Below are 25,033 nucleotides of genomic sequence, written 5' to 3'. Positions count from 1 at the left end.
CTTAGTTTCCTTACCTGTAAAATTGTGGTATTACTTTGTGTACTTTATCATTTTGCTGTAAGGACCAAATGAAAATATTTGAAACTGACTAAGAAAATATTTAAAGGTTGCCCTGTTTTTGGAAATTGTTCCTATTCCCTGAATTGTCCTTATTGTCTAATTCTAAGAGGAGAATTGGGCACAGTGGCTCACACCTGTGATATCAACACTTTTGGAGGCTAAGGTGGAAGGATCACTTGAGCCCAGGAATTGGAGGCTACAGTTAGCAATGATCACACCACTGTACTCCAGCCTGGGCAACAGAGCTAGACCCTGTCTTTGCGGGGGAAAAAACAGTTTTAGAGAGGTTCAGATACAACATACATTCAAAGTGGAATGCTCCCAGGTCACTGTGTGGCAACCCCTAAAACAAAATGCGTAATGCGGGCCGGGTGCAGTGGCTCACACCTGTAATCCCAGCACTTTGGGAGGCTGGCGGGGGGGCAGTGGTGGGGGGGGGGGGGGCGGATCACGAGGTCAGGAGTTCGAAACCAGGCTGACCAACATGGTGAAATGCTGTCTCTATGAAAAATACAAAAATTAGCCAGGCGTGATGGCGGGCACCTGTAGTCCCAGCAACTCAGGAGGCTGAAGCAGGAGAACTGCTGAAACCCGGGAGGCGAAGGTTGCGGTGAGCTGAGATTGCACCACTGTGCTCCAGCCTGGGCGACAGAGAGTCTGTCTCAAAAAAAAAAAAAACAACAAAAACAAAATGGGTAATGCATTCAAGGTGACAGGGTTAATGTTGGCATAACTTTGTTATGTTGTTGATGGGCAGAAACCCAAGGTGGGGTTTTGTTGAGCATAAACACAAGAAGCAATTATTTGTGGCACTAGACTTAACCCAAAGGACAGACCCCTACATGTATATAGTAGAGAAATCCTGTCTTTTAGCACTATCTCACAGAGGAAGCTGAGGAATCGCACTATCTTTAATATAAATAAATGAAATGCAGCACTGTATAATTTATATCCCTAAGCAACTGGATTCAGTGTACCACTAATGGCCTGGTCATTTTCTAAACATTACCCCAAAACAGCCTAACTGTTCTGTGACTCAGTGTCTCTGTGGAATCCTGTTTAGTAGCACTATGGTCTCTAAATGTTTTGATTACACATCAGTATTAGGAAAACATGTTTGAAGCATTGTCTAAGTCTGTTTGTGCTGATGTAACAGAATACCATAGACTGGGTAGTCTATAAAGAGCAGAAATTATTGGCTTACAGTTCTGGACGCTGGAAAGTCTAGTATCAAGGTACTGGGATTTGGCAAGGGCCTTCTTGGTGCATGATAATATGGTGGAAGGTATCACACAGCAGGCAGAAAGGCAGAGAGAGAACAAAAGGGGGTGAACCCACTCCCTTGATGAGAACCTAAATACCTCTTAAAAGTCCTAACTCAATGCTGTTTACAATGGCAACCAAATTTAAACAAAAGTTTTGTAGGGAACAAACACTCAAAACCATAGCAAGTATGTACCATGACTGTATGTGTATTTATAAAATACACTCATATATTTCTACAGCAATATATGAGGTACATTTAAGCATGTACAAATAGGAATTTTTAAAAATAGGACAGTTGTAATAATTTCTTTGTACATCCCACTTTGGAGACTGTTTTTATATGGAGCTTGTTTTATCACCAAAAGGCATTTTAATTTTGCACATTTTAGAATTCTTACAATGTGTAAGTGACTGCTAGTTGCTGAACAAAGGACAGATAAAGTGTTTCCTGCACCTGAGCAGCCTAAAGGTGAGTGTAATACAGATGCACAAGTGACTGGTTGATAATAGAATGAGACCCCTTATAAGAAAGACATACAGAGCACGGCAGAGGAGCAAGAACAACACAGAGGCAGTGACATTTGAGCTAGGCCTCTTATAACTGTAGATGAACATTTGATGGTAGGTAGTAGGGAAGATGGAACTAAGAATATTTGAGCTACTTAATATATGCCAGGCAGCATACTGAGTGCTTATGTTCATTTACTTCTCAAGACAGCCATAAGTGGCAATATAGGTATTGGGCCTATTATATTCTAAATCCCATTTTATAAGAGAGTTAGGATTAGATTCAGTTCCATCTTTCTACAAAACCTGGCACTGTCATTCCAGGCAAAGGGAGTACAATCCATTTTTCTCTTAAGAGGTTGATTTTGCCAATGAGACAAAATGAATCTCTACAGCATTGTTCAGTTTCTACCCAGGCTTTTGGGTGACTGAAAAATTCAAATGTAAAGATGAGGCAAAATTGGTTCTCTAAGGATTTTAAGTACAGCCAAATGATATGTCACAAGTTTTTTCCTAAATATCCAACCATTTAGTCTTTCATAAGCTTTTAATTCCAGTAGCCTCACTTTCTGAGATTGTTGGTGTTTTCTTGTTCCAACCTGAAATTTTCTTTGTTTGATGTTAACAGGAGTATAATGGAGTAACCGTTTTTATTTTATGATAGTCTATCAATAGACTTTTTTTTAACCTTCTTTAAGCTAGGTGTGTTTGTCCTTTATTAAAGTCAGTTTGACCCAGCCTGTACAACATTGCAAGACCTTAACTTTAAAAAAAAAAAAAAAAAAAAAAAAAAAAACAGGTGTGGTGGTGCATGCCTGTAATCCCAGCTACTTGGGAGGCTGAGATGGGAGGATCACCTGAGCCCAGGAGATTGAGACTGCAGTGACCCATGACTGCGCCACTACACTACAGCCTGGGTGACAGAACAAGACACTGTTGATAGATAGATTATATGAAACACACTCTATAACCAAAAAAAAATCATTGCTCTGGATATAATGCAAAGATTTTGGTAACATTTTACTGTATTTTTTCTTATTGATTGATTAGAGTAGTGGAGGAGGGGAGAAGGAATTTAAGAGATACTATCATCAGCCACTTGCAGATTTTAGTATTTTTATTTATACACTGCTCTTCTCAGTATTTCATTTTTCTATACATGAAAAAAGACTATGTCTGTATTGGACCATTACGATTGACCACTTTGTTGAAGACATCTTCAGTTGTGACATAGGTCATTTTGATTTGAACGAACTGATAGCTATACCAATTTTTTTTGGCTCTGTGGGAATTTTGGGATAGAGAATGTTATTTGAAGTAAATAGGTAAAGGCTCTTTTTGTTTTTGTTTTGTTTTAATTTTATTTGTGATAGATACCTGGTGACGTAGTAGTAGGGCTTGACTGGAAAGATCAATTATGATTTGTCTTGGTGTCCAGAACAACAAATTACGAATGCTCACTTGTAAAATTTGATGATTTTGTGATTTATGTGAATAGCCATCTTTTGGTTGCTGGTTTATGTTTTTAATTTTTTATCCTCTAGTACTTTAACCTTGCCTTTTTATGTTCTTTAGCAACCCTACATCATGTTCTTTAATTTACTCACAGAAATAAGTAGAGTCGAGTCAGCTCTTATAGTTTTAAAATTCTCCTACTTCTCACCTACCAAGAACCCATTGCCTCTTCATGCTATTTTGTTCTTGATTTTCCTGAGCAGTAATTGGGCTACTGAAGCACATTTCCTTTCCTTCTCTTATTTACTCTCTGGGGTGACTACTTTCTCACCAGTGCATGGTGTGTCTGTGCTTTGGAATAGATGCCAGGAAGGGGTAGGATGGTCAGGGGCTGCTGGGTGTCCCACTCCTTGGAGCTGTGCAGTCAGCCAAGCTAGCTCTGGCTACGATTTCATCCGCTTGATACGGATATTGATGATAAGAAACTTATTCCAGGGATGTTGCCTTGTTTTCTTAATGGTGGTCTCTGTCATGTTTTAGTTTGGCTACATTTTTATAGACATGAGACGTGTATGTGTTTTACCAATTTAAGAGACTACCAGAAGTTCTAATAAAAAATCAGCTCTTTTTCTCAAGGAAAAGTAATCCTTTTCAACATTGTTTATAAGCCTCTAGGACTTGTCTAGCAGTATGCTCACATATTGAAAATAGATTTGTCTCTTCTGTATTCTTCAGGGGCATTTTACTGTGGGTCTGTCAGGTCTTCAGACTGCTACTCTCATGAAAATATGTGATTTAAGAAGGTATTTCGGTGTGGGGCTATCATAGGAAACTTCTAATTTTAGATGCAGTCTATCTGCAATAAGTAGGATTTGCTGTTGCTGTTGTTTTAACTTCAGGTGAAAAAGAAAATCTGCTTCAGAGAGAAACCAAGTTAATCTTGGAGATAAGTGTGGATGTTGGACTCCCTCCAGCTCAGTAACTGATGATCACTTTACTTGAAATCATTCTGCTTTTGATTGGCCGTCCGTGGTTGCGCTGAAGAGGGAGGAGGGGGAATCTTTCCAATAGTTATACCTTAATTTGTCTCTGCATGGGTGATATTTGAAACCTCAAGCCCAGGCATGCTGCTCTGTCCTCCCATCTGTAGCTGCCTGCGAATTCCATCATCCTTGCATTTGTCTCTTCCCATTGTCTTTGAACATTTGTTTTTGGGAACAAGATATGCATTAGGAAATTACTCAACCATGAGTATAACTGATGCCTATAAATTGATCTTGTCGTCCAGAACAAGTTGCATATACTAGTGATGTAATATTTGCTGAAGCTCATTGGCTGTTCATTCTCTGTAGTGCTTTTCTGAAAATAAATAAATAAATAAATACGTAGAAAGAAATGAAATCACTTGGCACCAGCAAAGAAATCCTCTATAGGATTTGAATGTTGAAGTATGAATTGAAACTATTTCCAGTTAGTCAACTTTTATTGCTCACTTGGACATCCCTAAAAGAATAGCTCATTTTGTAATAGTCCTGTGCTTATATGCTTTGCAATCTTATACAGAGGGAGAAAAAGAATTAAAAGCTTGTTCCAAAGTAGAAAGGAAACGCTCATGTCAGCTTAATGAAGGATACATGTGTGAAAATTAATATCTTGGTTCTTCAGGAATAGTCTGTGTTTGGGAGAACAAAGATACATACTGAGTTCAGTGGTTTATTTGCCTTACAGTATATTCGAATTAAACAATAGGACAGATTCTGAGAATCAAGTAAATATGTCCAAACAGGAAGCAGAATCAAAGATCTTAAGTATTCCCCATATTCAGGGCAGTATGTGGACAGTTACAGTAGGTGACCTCTAAGGTCCCTTTCACCTCCCACAGTATTTGTGTCAGCTGCAGTTTGTCAAGATAAATGAGCAGGAGACAACTTTGTGTAAAAAGTGTGTGAACCTAGGACAGGACTTTTCGACCCTTATGAAGAAAGAAAGGAAAGAATATTGCAGCTAGATGTGTTGGGTCTGGACTGAGGTCAGAGTTGCACAGCTTTGGACAGATAGCCTGGACACAGGAAACCATGTTCTCTCAATTTTAAACAAAAATGCAATTATGTATTCCCTCCCCTGTCTGCCCCCCCACTGCCCCCCTACACACATTAAAATTCTTAACCATGGGTCAGCTTATATCGACCTTTTGGGTAAAAGACATTCCTTTGAAATTTCAGAAGCACGAGTTTGTTTTCTGAAAAACACATGCCATTGCATACCTTTTAACTTGACATATGACTGAAACTTTTGTCTTAACAATCCATTTTCTACAAAGACTGCCCTTATGTTTATTAAAGATGACAAAACAAAAACCACTTCTTCTTTCATACATTTTCTGCTTTCATGTTCTGTCATTCTGAGATCTTTTTTTCTTTCCCTCTCTCTGTCTTCTTTTCCCCCAGCTGTCGGCAGCATCCAGCCCCTCCAGTCACAGTCCTCACAGAGCTTCAGGAAAGGACCCCTTTGCAGAGCTCTCTTTGGAGGATTTCTTATAAATCACTTTAGGTATTGCTACTTGTTGTGGGAGATGGGGACTTAAATACTTAAAAACAATGACCAAACATTAAACACAATTCACGCTTCTCTTTCATTTCTTTAAAGGACTCTAGGCTCCCTCTCCTCCTCCTCCTGTTCCTCTGTTCTTTAGGTGCAGAATGAAAAGATAGGACATAAGGAAAAACAACTTTTGGAAAATATCTTTAACATAATTATTTAAAGTAATCTCATCCACTGCTCACAGTAAATGGGTGAGATCGGAAAAAGTTTGCTTTTTAATTAAGGGCAAGTGAATACTTAAGCCCTTTCGATTAGAAGGAATTTGCATATGATCCACACTGCCTCTGTTTGCTGGAAGACAGTGTAATTTGTTCTTCTTGATGCTCTAGCCCCCAGTTTAGATATACCTTCTAGATCTTTGGGAGTTTATAGTGTTCTGATTTGGCAAGTTTATTAGCACATCTACTTCAGTAATAGATCTTTGGATGGGCAGTTTAAGGGAAATTGTGAGTGAAATATCTTTGAATGAACAGTGGTACCCTATTGAAAAATATTTTTTATGGCTCTTTCAGATTTTTATTTACGTTAATAAAAACGACTTAGTATAATATTACTGTTCCCTTTATTATCTCTAATTGTATATCATTTGGAAACAATATTTCAAATTTTGCTTCCCAAATGAGATTTTGCCTGTGGTATTTGTGCTTATGGAGAGATTTTTCTGAACTTGTCATGAAAAAATTGGTCATTGATCTTCTTTCTTTTCCTCTTCCACATGCTATTCCTCGATTTTTAGCAGTTAAGTATTTGGCCTGGATGTGGTTGCTTATGCCTGTAATCCCAGCACCCTGGGAGGCTGATGCAGGAGGATCACCTGGGGCTGGCTAGTAGTTCAAGATCAGCCTGGGCAATATGGTGAGACCCTAGTCTCTACCCCCACCCAAAAATTAGCCAGGTGTGGTGGCGACTGTCTGCAGTCGTAGCTATTCAGGAGGCTGAGGCAGGAGGGTTGCTTGAGCCCAGGAGTTCCAATGAGTTTTTTTTTTTTGAGATGGAGTTTTGCTCTTGTTGCCCAGGCTGGAGTGCAGTGGCACGATCTCAGCTCACTACAACCTCCGCCTCCTGAGTTCGAGCAATTCTCCTGCCTCAGCCTCCCGAGTAGCTAGGATTACAGGCGCCCGCCACCACACCTGGCTAATTTTTGTATTTTTAGTAGAGACAGGGTTTCACCATATTGGCCAGGCCAGTCTCAAACTCTCGAACTCACCTCAGGTGATCCGCCCACCTCAGCCTCTCAGAGTGCTGGGATTACAGGTGTGAGCTATGGTGCCCAGCCAGTGAGCTTTGATCATGCCACTGCAATCCAGCCTAGACAGCAGAGCAAGACCCTGTCTCAAAAACAACAACAAAAAACATTATTTGGAAGTCCGTATATGTGTCAAATATTGAGCTCTCTGGCACATAAGTTGATAATACTGACTTTGTTTTATAAACAGGGTTTGTGATAAGCGTGTTGTGAACACTTCTGGGCCAGTTAAATGGTAAAGACCACAAAGCATTTTTATTTATGAGAAGACATCCTACAATACAATGAATTAACATACCCACTTTTTTTTTCCAGATACAGTTTATGTAACTTGATGGAAGAAAATGGAATTACTCCAAAAAGACAAGTGCTCAAGCAGCAAAATCCTTACTTCCAGCAAAATCCAAACTGCTGTCTCTTAAATCTCTTAAACTCTCTTCTTCCATTAGAATGCTACAAGTAACTCAGTGAAGGCCCATGAAGGAAACTGGGACTAGTTTATAGGAGAACGTATCAATACAGTTTATAAAGCCAAGAATTGCTATGATTTAAGACTAAGATCTGTCTTTTTGGTGACTAACCCTTCAATTCTTTCAACTCCTGTTAATACCCATAATCAATAACCTATCAAGAAAAGCCCTTATTTGGAAAGTGTGAAATTTGTATTTGGAAAAGCTGCCTGGAGAGAAGAACTGTGTCCTTTACTGTATTTCAACAGGACTCTTTTGGGGGATCAAAATTAAAATTCCTAATTATGCATTATCTTTCTTTTCTCCAGTCCTCACAAATACAGAAACAATAACTGAAATTAACTTTTCTTTTTTAAAAAAAAATTATATTCAGTTTGCAGTAGACATTCCTTAAGTATTTGTATTTATTTATGATTATCAATTTTACATAACATTAATATTGTATCAGACCTCCTTATGAAAACGAGTATGGATGTGCACCGTATGTTTGATTTTTATCCACAAGAATGAATCTGATTCAGAATGCTTTTCTCAGCTGACATACAGAGCACTAAATATTTTAAGGCAAGTCCATAGGTCTGAATCTCTTAAGAATTCTCGGCCTCTATGGGATTTAGGGAAGCATTATAAATGCATTAATCCTTATAGTCAATTCTGTGCCTAGGATTTTGCCAGGGAACAGTTCACTGACTAGGAAAAGCACTACATTTTAAATTCAGCATTAGTGCATTGGAAAGGATCTTTACTGCTTTGTGCTTGGCATGTCATTATTTTCCATTTGACATTAGGGCCTTTCCAAAATGAATGTGAGGAATTGCTTTCACTTCAAGACTTTCCTTCTTTTCACTAAAACTCTAGAAGGTGTTACAAGGGGGAGGGAAGGGGGGCAAAGTCCTTGAACCTTTTATTTGGCTCGTGCCATGTTATGATCATGTACCTTTTAAATAAGGGGAAATAGTATCTTTAAAGTTAATGTCTAGCCAAGAGTTTAGTAAACAAAGAATTAAACTGCACTGTTGATCGGTGCTTTGTGTAAATACATCTTTAACATTTGGGTGGAGAGGGGCCTTAAGAAGGACAGTTCATTGTAGGAAAGCAATTCTGTACATGAGTTTAAGCATTCTTGTTGCATTGTCTCTGCAGATTCTATTTTTGTTTACAATATTAAAATGTATGTTAGCAAAATGGGTGGATTTTCAAATAAAATGCAGCTTCCACAAAACTTTTGTTATGGTATTCTGGTCTGAGATGCAATTTTCATTTTTCCTTTCTCTTTTTATTATCATCAATATTGTCATTTTTCCCTAATAAAATATACCCAGGTGATTATATTTGTTGATTTAGTAACATGGAAGGTTTGTTTTATATGAATTTTCAAAAAGATGTCTCTTTACATTTTTTGTTACCTTGTAGACTCTTATTGATAAATGCAACTACTTATTAAAATTGTTCACTTTTTGTCTTTTGATCAGATGCCTTTAGTCAGGTAAGTTTAAGGGAAAATACGCAGTTTAACGTTTCGGTACATATAATTATGTCTGCCAAAGAAACCTTTGATTGTATCATATTGCCCATTTAGTAGTGCATAGGGTTCAGAGTACATGATAAAGGATCAAAAGCTTTGCATTGATAAGTGTCTCATAATATTTGCTGTGATTGGAGAAAAAATGTAGTTGTAGCCAATAAATTTTATCAGCTTTTAAGTTTCACTGTTATTAAACCATTTTCATATAAACTGGGAAGTTGTACTTTTATAAGTTACCTTCCTTAACTTTACAAATTTTTGTCTCTTGTGATGTTTGAGGAGGTGTTTATATTTAAGGTCTGTGGCTTGTTTTATTTCATATTGCCTTATTTTTTTTTAAGTATGTTTCAGTATGTGACGTGCTTTGTAGCCATTTTTATTTTATTGTTTAAACAACTTTTGGGCTATGTTTGATAAGTGTTATCCACATTTTATCCATTTTATATGCAGGAATCAGAAATCAGAAAAGGAGCTGGGTGCAGTGGCTCACACCTGTTATTCCAGTAATTTGGGAGGCTGAGGTACACGATCACTTGAGCCCAGGATTTCAAGACCAGCCTGGGCAACATGGTGAAATGCTATCTGTACCAAAAATACAAAAATTAGCCAGGTGTATGCCTATAGTCCCAGCTACTTGGGAGACTGAAGTGGTAGGATCACCCGAGTCCAGGAGGTTGAGGCTGCAGTGAGGTGGGATCATGCCACTGCACACTCCAGCCTGGGTGACAAAGTGAGACCCTGTTTAAAAAAAAAAGGAACTTGCCCAGATGAGTAAGTTAACAGATGGAAGTCAAATCTTTGGTTTCATGGTCCATTGTTCTCTCTGTGACCTGCTGTCACGTAATTCAAATATATAAACTGACATGGAGATTGTTTCCCTCTGCAATCTAGACTGATGGCCACTCTTTATTTCCAGTGGTCTTTAGTGAAGTACATTTCCTGCCTCCTCCTCTGATGCCCAGACATCGTTGACAAGGAAGAATGCAAACATGCGACAAGAGCAACTTTAACCACAATATAATGAGTGAAGTAAATCAGCTATTGATTACATAATTACATCAGGCTGTAAACTCATACATGCTCATGTCATTTTACTATCCAATTAGCAAGTAGGTATTGGCTGAGATAAGAGAGAAGATTGTAAGCAGAGGACAACTATACCTGTTCCAAATCGTTTTCAATATTGTTTGCCTTTGATTTAACATCTGTCAGCATTCAGTATTTTTAAAAAGGTATCCCTTTCTTAACCAGTGACTATGAGAATACATATTTAGGAAGAGGACTTCCTTATGTTGGCCTGGGAATCTTCTGCTTTTCCAGAAGCCAACAAAATGTGACTTACGGGAAATAGGCCTTAATGGGATGTTTTTCTTGAACTAAAAATAATTTCAAGGTTCTTCTCATTTATCATAACTCAGAAACACGCTTCCAAACTCTGTTTGCTTATTCTACAAAATTCCACAGAGAAAAAAATCTCTCAAGAGTGAGTGTGGCTCCTGTGTGCTGGCACTGACTAGGTCACAGTGTATGGAGACACCACAGTAGTAAGCCAGATGAATTTATTCTTGCCGTCCAGGAAAGAGATTTCACAGCTTTCATCAGTGGCCTCTGCAGTCAGCTTAGATCTTTGTTCTGCCACACTTGCTGCCTTCCGTGGGTGTGACTAGCCCTTCTGGAATTCTGCTGTCTGAAGTTTCAGAAAAGAAAGGCTGCATTATCATCCATGCAGTCTCTCACTGAAAACATTAAGCTGATTTCTTGCTGTTACTAAGAAGTAATGTCCTATTTGAAGTTTCACCAATCCAAAAGGTTTTCTGTGTTTCTAGCTAGTATTCCTAATTTTAGCATAAGCACTCACTGTGTCCCATTTGTTGTTGATGTAGTATGCAGATGTAGTTGCATGAAAGCTGTATGAAACTGACAACACTGTTAATGAAAGTTCTTTCTATGATATTTGCTGTGGGGCAGATGTAACTTGAAGCGAAGATTAAACTGATTTTAGGCAGACAACTAGGAGAGAAAGGTGAGGTTAGAAAAAGTTTTGTTTTCCGATAAGCCCTGCTTCAAAATAGCTTTTTATCTAATAAAAAAGCTAATTTTAGGCCAGTGCAGTGGCTCATGTCTGTAATCCCCACACTTTGGGAGGCCAAAGTGGGCGGATCACTTGAGCCCAGGAGCTTGAGACCAGCCTGGCCAACATGGTGAAACCCCGTCATGGTGAAACCCCGTCTCTACAACAGTGGAAAAAAAAAAAAAAAAAATTAAATCCCAGCCACTCCGAAGGCTGAGATGGGAGGATCGCTTGAGCCCGGTATGGTTGAGGCTGCTGTGAGCTGAGGTCACACCACTGCACTGCAGCCTGGGCAACAGAGTGAGGTGAGACCCTGCTTCAAAAAAAAAAAAATTAAAGTTTTGTTTTTTGTTTTGAGATGGAGTCTCGCTCTGTTGCCCAGGCTGTAGTGCAGTGGTGTGATTTTGGCTTACTGCAACCTCCACCTCCCGGGTTCAAGTGATTCTCCTGCCTCAGGCACCTGCTACCATGCCTGGCTAATTTTTGTATTTTAATAGAGATGGGATTTCACTATGTTGGCCAGGCTGGCTTGAACTCCTGACCTTGAGTGATCCTGCCTCCACCTCCCAAACTGCTGAGATTACAGGCGTGAGCCACCACACCCAGCCTAAAGTTGGTTTTGAAATAAAAATTGTGTGTGATTGACCTTGCGAGCTAAACCTTGCTCTGTCGGAGCCTTCCCCAGTTAGGTACCCTGCCTGTCTCCCTTGAGCCTTGGTCCCTTGGCAGCTGTCCTGTCCTCTGGATAAACAAGTATTGAGTTACCGTGCCTCTGACTGGGACCGTAGGGAAGGAAATATCAAGTAGCCCCCCACTGCCCACCACTCAGGCTGTCTAGGAAGTCAGATTTCTTTAAACTTTTGAGAACACTACATGGAAGCATTAAGCACACCACACTGGCACTGCCAGCTAGCTTAGTGCCTGTGTAAGGCACAAAACATGAAATCTGCATCTCTGATCATTTTTGTCCTAAGAAGGGTAGTAGTGTTAGTCTGTTCTTGGGGTTGCTATAAATACCTGAGATTAGGTAATTTACAAAGAAAAGAGGTTTCATTGGCTCATGGCAGGCTGCATGGCACTGGTTTCTGGTGAGGCTTCAGGAAGCTTTTACTGATAGTCAAAGACAAGAGAGCAGGCCTGAGAGAAGAAGCAAGGGAGTGAGGCGGGAGACTTGAAAACAATCAGATCTCACTTGAACGAACTGAGCAAGGGGATGGTGCTAAACCATGAGAGATCCAAACATCCAAACCATACCAAGGTAGAAACTGAAATGAACTTCACTTCCTTTTAATTACATATTGAAGGGAAGCTTCAAGGGCCAGAAGAAGACAGAGACATTGAAGTAGAAGGGGAACATTCAGTGGGAGATCCCAAGAAGCCTAGCAAGCGGTCTTCTAAGGTAGATGCAAGGATAGCTGTGCTCATTGCTTGATGTTTATAATAATTGTCACCAGTAGCTAATCTTTTACAACAACTGTACTGATATGCAGAACTTAAAATTCATCGTGGCCAGAATTTACATTTTGTGTGGACCAAAAATAGAAATGAAAAAATGGGAGTTCACTTAGACTTACAAAGTTACAGTAAATTAAACTGATTTGATACTGGCCCAGAAGACAACAAACAGAATAGGACAGTAAGCCTAATAACTGACAGGTGTTTAAATATGTGGTAGAATAGCATTTCAAGAGTCAAGAAAAGATGGACTATTTAATAAGCCAATTTTACCAGCTCCAAATACCTACTTGGAGAAGGGGCAAGTGATCTGCTCTCCTTGGCCTCTCAAAGTGCTAGGATTACAGGCATGAACCACCGCACTCAGCCAAGAATATACATATTTCAGAGGTGGTTCACGTCTGTAATCCCAGCAGTTTGGGAGGCCGAGGCAAGAGGATCACTTGAGCCCAGGAGTTCAAGACTAGCCTGGGCAACATAGTGAGACCTTATCTCTCTATATATTAAGGTATATATATATACACACACACGTAGATATATATATATATGCATATTATATATATATACACACACACAGGTATATATATAAAATCTAATAAGCTAATTTTAGGCCAGTGCAGTGGCTCGTGTCTGTAATCCCAACACTTTGGGAGACCAAAGTGTGTAAGTGTATATATACACACATAAAATATATATTAATAAAAAATAGGTATAGTCAAATAGGAAAAAGGAAAGTATGATAAAAATAGTTCACCAAAGAAGAAATACTAATGATCGATGGAAAAAAAATCATCATTAGTAGTAACTAAAGAATTCAAATAAAGCCAGGCACAGTGGCTCGCGCCTGTAATCCTAGCACTGGGAGGCTGCGGCAGGTGGATCACTTGAGGCAAGGAGTTTGAGACCAGCCTGGCCAACATGGTGAAACCTTGTCTCTACTGAAAATATACAAAAATGAGCTGGGCATGGTGGCGCTTGCCTGTAATCTCAACTACTCAGGAGGCTGAAGCAGGAGAATCACTTGAACCTGGGAGGCGGAGGTTACAGTGAGCCGAGATCGCACCATTGCGCTCCAGCCTGGGTGACAGTGTGAGACTCTGTCTCAAAAAGAAAAAAAACAACAGTCCTTTGTAGGTGTAAGGCTGTTCTGAGAGCTTTTATATATACTCATTCATTTAATTGAGTCTATGAAAGAAGCACTTTTGTTATACCTATTTCATAGATTACGAAACTGAGGCTCAGAGAGATTAAGTCACTTAGTATATAATCTTTGTCAACTCTGCTTAAGTTGACGTCCAGAACTACTATGGTCTGGCTGTTGGTCTGGTTGTTGGTCTTAAGCACTGCTATACAATGGAGTATAGAGTGCCATTGTGTTTATCAAGGAGCATGTGTGTATGTACCAGTACAGGCAAGAGTACACAAAGTTTGATTGCTTATCTAAGGCTAAGGTGAGTGTAAGCCAGTACAGCTGTTTTGGATGGAAATTGGCCATAGTTAGAAACCTCGAGAGTTCATACCCTTAATCCAATAATTCCCCTTTGAGAAAGTCTACCCAGGGAAATAATCTGGGGATAGGAATTTGGCTTGGGAACTTGAATTGAGACATAAGTTTACAAATAGGAATTTATACCTAAGGATAAGAGGCCAAACCTGCAGCACAAAAGAGCCTTGGTCTCACAGGTCACAAATAGACATTCAGTGCAGATTTTTATTGCTATCATCCCAGGTTAGAGCCCAGTCTACACTACCTGATAGTCTACACTACCTGATAGCTGGCTCTGCTGATACTCAGGCCAACCCAAGGGAAAAAGATGGATTTTCTTTTTGGGGGAAGGCTGGTCTTTGGTGCAGACAGGAGGAATACTGGTCCAATGGGCTTAGGAGGGCAATATTATTTATCAGTCACCCAATAGAGAAGGGTGCTTTCCATTCATCAATGTTTATTTTACTGTCTTATAGGAAACTTGGGAAGTAAGCAGGACTTCCCAGGCCTCTTGTCTTGTGTTATGGGAAACTACAGGACCCATCAGGCATTTTTAGTTTCATTTACCAGGCAGTTTATTGATTGTAAGACTTAGCATACATGATTCACAAAGTTCTCATTCTTGATAATTTTCTGCCCAAATGTAGCTTCCTGAGAAGGGCAGGAGTGATCCATCACGTGGTGGGTGTTCATGTTTCTGGTTGGCTCCAGCCCCTTCCCTCGAATCCTGTGCTTTAACAGCTGGAATCCTTCAGTGTTTCTGGGTGGCTCACTGCTTATCAAATATTCAAGGCCTACAACCATTGCAGCCTTTCTCATACCTCCACTCTTGAAGCTTCTGCTCAGGCTAACTTTGTCTCTTCCCTACCTCTTAATTGAAACTCTGGAATTCTCTGCTCCTTTGTTTTTACCTATTTGCCTGTTCAAAGTCTGTCATTATTGGGATGGAAAGTGAGCAACTCTGATCATTTTTAGGAGCACTGTAAATTGGACAGCCCTTCCAGAAAGTCATAAAAATGTTTGTCTCCTTTGCCCAGTAATTCCACTTCTAGACATTTAAAGAAGTCCAGAAGTATTAAAAGAGAAAGCTGAAACTGGATCACTTCCTTACGCCTTATACAAAAATTAATTCAAGATGGATTAAAGACTTAAATGTTAGACCTAAAACCATAAAAACCCTAGAAGAAAATCTAGGCAATACCATTCAGGACATGGGCATGGGCAAGGACTTCATATCTAAAACACCAAAAGAAATGGCAACAAAAGCCAAAATTGACAAATGGGATCTAATTAAACTAAAGAGCTTCTGCACAGCAAAAGAAACTACCATCAGAGTGAACAGGCAACCTACAAAATGGGAGAAAATTTTCGCAACCTACTCATCTGACAAAGGGCTAATATCCAGAATCTACAATGAACTCAAACAAATTTACAAGAAAAAAAAAAACCCATCAAAAAGTGGGTGAAGGATATGAACAGACACTTCTCAAAAGAAGACATTTATGCAGCCAAAAAATACATGAAAAAATGCTCATCATCACTGGCCATCAGAGAAATGCAAATCAAAACCACAATGAGATACCATCTCACACCAGTTAGAATGGCAATCATTAAAAAGTCAGGAAACAACAGGTGCTGGAGAGGATGTGGAGAAATAGGAACACTTTTACACTGTTGGTGGGACCGTAAACTAATTCAACCATTGTGGAAGTCAGTGTGGCGATTCCTCAAGGATCTAGAACTAGAAATACCATTTGACCCAGCCATCCCATTACTGGGTTTATACCCAAAGGATTATAAATCATGCTGCTATAAAGACATATGCACACGTATGTTTATTGTGGCACTATTCACAATAGCAAAGACTTGGAACCAACCCAAATGTCCAACAATGATAGACTGGATTAAGAAAATGTGGCACATATACACCATGGAATACCATGCAGCCATAAAAAATAATGAGTTCATGTCCTTTGTAGGGACATGGATGAAACTGGAAACCATCATTCTCATCAAACTATCACAAGGACAAAAAACCAAACACCGCATGTTCTCACTCATAGGTGGGAATTGAACAACGAGAACACATGGACACAGGAAGGGGAACATCACACTCTGGGGACTGTTGTGGGGTGGGGGGGAGGGGGGAGGGATAGCATTAGGAGATATACCTAATGCTAAATGACAAGCTAATGGGTGCAGCACACCAACATGGCACATGTATATATATGTAACAAACCTGCACATTGTGGACATGTACCCTAAAACTTAAAGTATAATAATAATAAAAAAGATTAAAAAAAAAAAAAGAGTACCTATGACAGCGGTTGAGATTACCAAAGGAACCACTGTGTGCCAGAGTAAGAAAGGGCCAAGGATGAGGCCCAGGGAACACACCCTTATTAAGGGATGGAGGCCAGAAAAGAACAATCAAAGCTGGAGGAGGAGAACCGGGAAAGATAATTATGTCAAGGATATAACTGAAGAAGTAGGGAATGGCCAACACAAGTAAAATAAAGACCAAAACCTGCCCATTGGATCCAGCAATTAGGAACTTGAACCTTACCCCTAGATATACCTGGGAATTGTCAGGGACAGAAGGCAGATCACATGGCATTGAGAAAATGCAGAGATATCAAAAAACTATGAACTAAAAGAGATACTAAGCAAAAGACTGACCAAGGAAGATTTTTAGAAAGCGGATTGACTTCTTTGTTCATCCATTCAATACACTGAGTGCCTTCAATGTGCCAGTAGTTCTAGGTGCAAGAATCAATAAACAAAACATAGGTTCTTCTTTCATTGAGCTTATTTTCTTGTGAGAGTAGGCAATTAGCAAATATTTTATGACGAATGATGATGAGTGTTGTGAGAAAAAAATAGTAGAGAGAGTGATGTGAGCAGAGTATAGTGCTGTTTGGGATAGGGTCAACGAAGACCTTGAAGTCATCTTTGAACAGAGATACTAAGTAAGGAAGCAGGATGGTAAGATTTGGAGAGTGGCTCTCCTCCCCACATATGCGAGCAGAGGGCAGAACAAAGGCCCTGCTTCCCTAGTCAGAAACAGCACTCTCGCCAGCAAGGTTTGAACAAAGCGAGCAGGTTGGAGCTGAGGTCAGGAGTGGCAGTGGGCCAAGGCTAGGCCATGCTGCGGCTTGGATTTCTTTCTCAGTGGGGAAACCACGGAAAATGTTGGCCAGAGGATTCTTTAAAAACTTTTGTTGCTAAAGGGCTCGCTCTGGCTGCTGTATTAAGAAGGAACTATAGGGAGACTATTATAACAGTCTTCCAACATGAGCAAAACTTAGCCCCTGAAAGCTGTAGTGAGGTAGAGGAGATAGCTAGGTGAGAGACAATCAGACAGGTTGCAAAATCAGTGGGAGAAAGGGAAATGCTGAGTGGTTAGGACTGGAAATGTTATGGGGTAGGAGATGGAAGAAAGGCAAATGAAGAGCCTGAAATATGGAAATACACAGAGGACAATTTGCAGAAATCCCTTCCTTGGAGAGTATCTCCATCACTGAGGGAAGCAACTGCTGCTTAATGAGACAGTACAGCATAGAAGTAATGGTGTAAACTCTGCCATGCTGTGGATTTAAACCCCAGTTTGAGCAAGTTACATACTCTCCCTTTGTCTCAGTTTCTTCATCTGTAAAATTATCATAATAGTGCCTACCTCCTAAGACTGCTGTATATAATGAATTTTTAAAATTTTTATTTATTTTTTTTTTGAGACAGGGTCTCTCTCTGTTGCCCAGGCTGGAGTGCAGTAGCGCAATCTCCGCTCACTGCAACCTCTGCCTCCCAGGTTAAAGAGATTCTTTCTTGTGCCTCAGCCTCCCAAGTAGCTGGGATTACAGGTGTGAGCCACCACATCCGGCTAATTTTTGTATTTTTAGTAGAGATGAGGTTTCGCCATGTTGGCCAGCCTGGTCTTGAACTCCTGACCTCAAGTGATCCACCCACCTCAACCTCCCAAAGTGCAGGGATTACAGGCCTGTGCCACCGTGCCTGGCTTGTATTTAATGAATTTAAAAGATAGACTCAGAACATGATAAAGATGTGATACATAATTACTGTTATTCTCACTGGGATGCAGAACAGCTTGTAGTCAAGAGCCTAGATTCTGGATCCAAATTGCCTGTGTTCAAATCCTGGCTCTGCTCCTTTACTACCTGGAGAACTTTGAAAAAGTTACTGAATTTCCCTCTGCCTATTTTTTCATCTGTAAAATGGGTGTAATTATAGACCCTACCTCATAGGGTTATAATAGATAGGATCAGTACATGTAAAGTGCATATAATAAGCACATTTAAGTGTTTGCTATTGTTTGTATTACTAAATTGTTGACATTGCCCATTCTGCCTTTTTACATAGCTGACCAAAGCCCAATGCTTGTGGAGATCCCATGAGCGGTTTTCAAAGCAGAACTTTGAACCCCTGACTCCACATGTCCTCACAACAAGCAGGAGTTCTTGGTCCTGGGGCAACTTCAGTAATACTATAGTTTGGTGTGACAGAATACATTTTTGAAAACAGCCAACCCCACACATAAGTATACTTAGGGCAACAGTTTAGATGCCCATAGATATTTTCTAAGCAGAATACTTTCTAATGTACTTTGAGCCCTTTTTAAAACATTTTTTCTTCATAACATCCAGCCCAAAATGTCAATTTGTAAAAAAAAATTTAACAGAATAAATTACTTACCCAGCCCTATTTAATGTCCTAGAGACTACAGACTACTTTTCTTTTACTTTTTTTTTTTTTTTTTTGAGACAAGGTCTGGCTCTGTCACCCTGACCAGAGTGCAGTGGCAACATCATGGCTCACTGCAGCCTTGAACTTCTAGGCTGAAGCAGTTCTCCCACCTCAGCCCCCAAGTAGCTGGGACTACAGGCGTATGCCACCACGCCCAGCTAATTTTTTAAGTTTTTGTAGAGGGGAGGTCTCACTCTATTTCCCAGGCTGGTCTCGAACTCCTGAGCTCAAGCAATCCTCCCACCATGGCCTCCCAAAGTGCTAGGATTACAGGCATGAGCCACCGCACCTGGCAGAGACAATATTTTACTATTGAAAACATTGACTTCTCATAAGGGAAATATTCGGTCTCTGTATGAGGATTGGTTTTGGTTGTGTATAACAGTAAACTTAAACTAACGATGATTCAAACAAGATAGTTTCTTTTCCTGCACACATGCAAGTGTGACTTGGTATGTGTGGCTCCTCTGCCCCATGTGTGGCTACTCTGCCCCACAAGATTGTTAGGTGTCCACTTTTAGGTCTAGGTGTCTTGGTGTCCCACAGTCCTTAAGGTATTACTCTCAGGTGCATAATCCAGTACGGCTAAGCAGCATAACCACATTCCAAGCAGCAGGATTCAGGTGGGTGGGGAAAGGAGAAGAGATGACTCAGAAGTTGTGCACACTTTTTGCACTTCTGTTCACATTTCATTGGCCAGAACTTTGTCATATGGCTATTAAAAAAAAGCCTAGACTAAAAAAAGTATTTAATTTGAGTGACCATGTACCAAATAAAACAGCTAAAAGGATGATTATAGAAGAAGGAGGAGAATAGTTTACTTTTTTCACTTATATTTTGTACTATTGCTAATAGGGAGAATATATTTAAAGACAAAATAGCAACCAGTGCCACAGTCCTACAATTTTTATTAGAAGAATTGTTGATTTCATGAAGCTTTTTCTGATCTGTGACTTTAAAACCCATGACACATACTATAAGTTGAGATCTGAGAAATCTTTTAAAATAATGTTTTAGAATTGAAATGTGTCAATGAAAACAAATACAAAAAACATCAAAAGCTTAAAAAATGAAAACTAAGCAAATCCAAGCTGCTAGTGCTGAGTAAATGTTACAAGACATGTTGAAAATATGTACGTTCTCACCAGATTTTAGATCCAGCTATATCTCACGTTGACATTTCTATATAAATAGCATAAAAGTAACAAAAGACACTTTTTAAGTGGCTAGAGAAAATGACTGATGTAAAAATGAGATGTAACGAAGAACATTAAAGCTCTAAGGTTAATTACACACTTGTGCTAGAACCTCATGGGAGGTCAGGGTACACTATCCCTCTGATTTGGTGTCTGAGGACTTTGAGGTAAAAGTGACTCGCTGGCCTCATTCAGAGTAGTCATAGAGAGGGAAATCCCACGTGGTTAATTTTCATTCTTCTTAGGAGGGAAATGTTGCAAGTGCTAGCATATTTTTATAGCTGAGACTATACAAAAAGATGGCAGTAACCCAAGAAGGCAAGAGGTCAGCGAGTTGACACAGGACTTGAGGAAGGAAATGCTGACAAAACCTTATGCTAAGAATCTGTGAGGGTATCTGAATCTGTAGTTACTTTAAGACTTATTTGTTGTGCTGGAAATCTGAAAACATTTCTATTTAAAGATTCTTTAAAAGTATCTTAAAGGCTTTTAGCACTTACTCAGATCATAAGAACAGAATGACCTAAAACATAACCAACCTAAAGAGTCATGATACAAAAAAAAAAAAAAAGCCTTTCTGGGAACATGAGCCTCACAAAGTCATAGGAATAGGAAATGGAAATACTTAATCAAGTTAAAGTCACTAATATTTAGAAAGCCTCAGTTGTTCGAGGGTGCATTTCCTTGTGTCTGTTACAAAAGCCAGTTTATTCCAAGAAAAATACAGAGAACTGTTGTGTTGACATCTAGTAAATCAAGCAAGGAAATCAGTCCTTTAACAAACAGCCCTTTGTTGCCATAAAACTACCCTAGCCTCTCTGTTCCCTGAATGGTTCTAGTGTCTGACTACATGGCTTGAGAGGAGACAAAAATACCTGTACCCCACCTCCTGCTACACATAAGAATTTTGGAACTAGGTTTGCTACTTGTCCCTACAGCCTCAAGTAGATCAGCAGATTCAGGATGGGCCCTTGGAGCCTACTGGATGAAGACCATGCCCCCACACCAGGCGGTGACTGATTTGCTCTCAGCAAAAGACAGAGAGAGCCCTTGGATTAATAAGCATGTAGTTACCCCATATGCATATAAAACTATCATATATCTATACAAATTAAAACTTAAAGTGTGTAGAGCCCAGCTGTCATCAGACTGGTTTGCACCTCACACCATGTGACAGATTGGACACAGACTCTGCTGTGTGTGCCTTTATGTGAATGCACTGCAAAGACAACCATACTCTTTGGCTACTTCCAGAGAATCTTTAGAGATTCCTGTTAAATGTCAGTTTTTTCATCTGCCATATATTGCATGTCTACTATGTGTAGGTTACACACTTTCTAATCCTTAAATAATACTGCAGTATGGGAATTAGATTCATAAAGTACTGTTGAGGAAACCAGGGTTTAAAGAGGTTAAGTGACCGCCCAAGATGCAAAGGCAGCCAGCCTAACTCCACAGAATGTGTTTTCCCATACTCTGTCTCTTTACACCTCCTTAATTTCTTCAAACCTATCTAATTTTGGGGCCTAAAGTAAGCAATTTACTAGCCTGAAGCTCAAGCTCCAACCACCTTGTTCCTGCCCCCCAAATCTTGAATAACAACATGAAAAACTCACATACTTGGTTATTCTGAGAACTGAAACCTACATAAAAATCCTCCTAAACTCATTTTTACTTAAATTGCTTTTTCCAAGCCTATTACTAAAGGTACTAAAAACAGTGTGAGCTAAACACATGGTAGCCTCACCCACCACACCTAGAATAGCTTTTCCTGTCTTCTCTCACTTTCCTTGCTTCCTTCCCTCCTTGTTATTGATGAAGACTGAAAGCAGCAATGATGGCTCAGGCTCTCTTAGTGGACCATGAGCTATTTGAGGAAAGAAGCAGTTTGATTTTGCATCCCTAAAACCTTACAAACAGTGCCTGACTGGTTCCATAAATGCTTTGTTGAATGAGTGACACCCATAGGAAGTTCACATTGGTATAACTTTATTGAGAGTTGCTTTGCAATGTAGTCATTAACAAAGCTACCACTGTAAGCTGTTTAGAGTTTGAGTTGTTAAGAAAACTGCAGATTTATTTTAGAGATACTGCTATTCTGCAAATCTCAAACACAAGAAATGATACTAATGGAAGGAAAGCACATTGATAGGGTTTGAATATTTGTCTCCTCCAAATCTCATGTTGAAATGTAATCTCCAATGTTGGAGGTGGGGCTTGGTGGGAGGTGATTGGATCATGAGGGTGAATGCCTCATGAATGGTATAACACCATCCCCTTGGTGATAAGTGAGTTCTTGCTCAGGTCACATGAGATCTGGTTGTTTAAGAGAGTCTGGAACATCTCCCTTCTCTCTCTCACTTCTGCTCTTGCCATGTGATACACCTGTCCCCCTTCACCTTCCACCATGAGTGTAAGCTTCCTGCAGTCCTTGCCTGGAGCAGATGCTGCCATCACACTTCCTGTAGAGCCTGCAGAACTGTGAGCCAATGAAACCTCTTTTTTAAAATAAATTACCCAGCCTCAGGTATCCCTTTATAACAATGCAAAAGAACTAATACAGGCATTCTTTCCCCTTCCCTTTCCAAATGATGCCTTCTCAACTCTGACATCTTCTTGGCAGCAAACAAGACTTTTTTAGTCTGTCAGGTTCCAACCTGAGCTGAGGTCTGAGGGGAGCTGGTGGACGGGTGGTGGGTAGCTGAAAGAACGCTCGAGGGACCATAGGCAGTTGGGACATGGCTTTATTCTCTCCCGCTCTCCTACAGAGTCAGCAGTGCCGTTATATTTCTCACAGACAACAGTGGCTTAAAGCCAGATATGGGCTCACACAAACAGGTTACATTAAATGACTACATAAGTGTGATTACATAGTGCACAAGATTTTGTGCCTGCACTCCAAACCTGCTGTGTCATGCTATACTGGATGTCTGCCTTGGCCTACTCCTGACTGAAGCATAGCCATTTTCCTTATACTCCACCCACTAGGCTGAGGGAGTTCTCCTAGTGGGGAGATGTGCCCACAGGGCGGAACCCTGGACCCAGAGGCCACAGCAGCAATACAGAGAGCAACAACTCACTATTAATATTCTCACTATGCTGCCCATAATTATTAAGAGTCCAGCGTAAGCCAGAGCCCAGAGATGCCCACCATGTTTGTAGGGGGTCATCAGTAAGGCTTTCAACTGCCTTGATTTCCTGGGAAACTCCTTGCAAAGCTGCTGTTATGTTTTGTTGATTGTCAGGGATAAAGGTATAACATTGTGTTCCCAAAAGATGCCAGGGATGAAGGTACGACATTGTGTTCCCTAAAGAGCACAGGTGCCACCTTGGGGAGCAGTTAATATGTCTAGGGCCATCTGGTTCTGCAGTACTACCTTCCTGGTTTGATCAACCTCATCTGTCAACAGAAGGAGAGTAACTTGGGTGTAATTCAGGCCTTGAGCGGTGTGCTCAGCAAGCGCTGCAACTTGCATTTCTACAGTTATGACACCTGCTCTAGGGATGGCTAATACTAAGGGGTAGAGCCACCTGGTTTTGCACTCACAAAAACCAGGAACGTAGCTCCTCCCAGTTATGTGGGTGTCTAGGCAACGTGAGAATATCAGTGGCAGGCACAAAAGGCCACCCCCAGGTACAGCAGCCAGTACAGTTCACTGGCAAAAAGAACTATCCCGTGTCTCCATAGACCCATAAACTCCCAGTGAGGCACAAAGTCTACTAGGGCCTGGCCTTGCTGAAGCTGCCTATTCCGACACACCTTTGGTGTGGTGACATATGTTATATTTGTGCAGGCTATGGTGGGTAACCACCCCATGGTGGCATTACCCCAAAGCTGCTCTATACATCATGGTACCTGTGGTGGGGGCTAACCCCCACTAACCAGCCCCATGCATCATAGATGCTATGGGTCAGCCAGGGGGTGGGAATGCCATGGGTTTTTCAGCACTCCCTATCCAAAGCTTGCTGTGTCATGTTACAAACGTTGGCCATGGGACCCCAAGTCTCTATCCATGTCTGGTTTTCTGCAGAAGCTGGATGTATGTGCCAGGGCAAGTCATCCGCAGCTGCTACGGGAAGGGCGGTGCAGATCAACAGTTGGACACATTTGTCATCTCAGCATAGCCCATTCCACAATGCTGTTAGAGCATGTCAACTTATGGTCAGAACAACAAAGCAGGCACACACAGGTAAATCACTCTTCTCAGGCAAAATACAAGCCAACCTTTTATCTCTGGATAACAATGCAGCCGCCAAGGGTTTCTGCCCTGGGCAATGGTACCACAGCTTCTCAGCTCCCCATGGTTTCTTTGGGTCCTGTATTTGTACCAAAGTCACTGGGGAGCTCACAATAGGCCATACAGACAATACAAGGAGGGGGGGTTCCTTCCCTGAGCATTCCCCTACGAACGGTCAATTGTGGAAGCCATATATTGAATACCCAAGGAGTGACATGTAAATCATACTGCAGGCCCTCCCCCCAGAGGGCCACCATAGCCAGCCATTGGCAATGGGGGGCTTGAAGGGTCCACGTTCAAAGCCAGGTTTTTTGTTCCTCTGCCTTTAGGGGCATTAGGGCAGGCAACCACAGGTTACTGTTGGTCCCCATACCTGGTCAGAGGAGGTCATCCTTCTTTCCATAGGTCTTGCCACATGGCCTGGCCCCAAATGGGCCAGTGACCAACTAGCCAATTGTGTAACTTCCAGGTAGTTAACCACAAGGTCGGGCCTCAGTAAACTGCCCAGCTACTGGGGCAGATTACCATAAGTGTCTCCTTCTTGGTGATCACCATCCATACTGCCCCGAGTTCAGCTCATTGACTACTTTGTCCACCCCCAGTATCAAACCATATGGTATCAATACTAGGCTGGACCGCAACAGCAGTCCAGGCAGCAGTAACACCCTGGCTGGACCCATCTGTATACCATGCTCC

At 40.7% G+C, this 25,033-nt stretch overlaps 2 protein-coding genes across 31 annotated transcripts in view; one reads left to right on the top strand and one right to left on the bottom strand.

Annotated features, from left to right (window-relative positions):
- The window catches only part of PICALM (phosphatidylinositol binding clathrin assembly protein), a 111,774-nt gene extending 102,947 nt beyond the window's left edge, over positions 1–8,827 (top strand). For 15 of the 30 annotated variants that reach the window (XM_054526154.2, XM_054526160.1, XM_054526159.1 and 12 more), the window contains 2 exons: positions 5,736–5,838; positions 7,451–8,827. In XM_054526154.2, the coding sequence (XP_054382129.1) occupies positions 5,736–5,828 (93 nt within the window). In that variant the 3' untranslated portion in view covers positions 5,829–5,838; positions 7,451–8,827. The remainder of the gene's footprint in view (positions 1–5,735; positions 5,839–7,450) is intronic. The other 15 variants (XM_054526162.1, XM_054526161.1, XM_063728229.1 and 12 more) reach the window with 1 other exon arrangement.
- Positions 8,828–10,502: 1,675 nt separating this feature from the next.
- The window catches only part of CCDC83 (coiled-coil domain containing 83), a 152,952-nt gene continuing 138,421 nt past the window's right edge, over positions 10,503–25,033 (bottom strand). Inside the window, exon 11 of the mRNA XM_054523620.2 lies at positions 10,503–10,817. Within this exon, the coding sequence (XP_054379595.1) occupies positions 10,794–10,817 (24 nt within the window). The 3' untranslated portion in view covers positions 10,503–10,793. The remainder of the gene's footprint in view (positions 10,818–25,033) is intronic.

Source organism: Pongo abelii, chromosome 9 (genome assembly GCF_028885655.2).
Source record: "Pongo abelii isolate AG06213 chromosome 9, NHGRI_mPonAbe1-v2.0_pri, whole genome shotgun sequence".
Lineage (NCBI taxonomy): Eukaryota > Metazoa > Chordata > Mammalia > Primates > Hominidae > Pongo > Pongo abelii.
The sequence above is the reverse complement of the archived record's forward strand: the minus strand, read 5'-3'. Positions and strand labels throughout refer to the sequence as shown.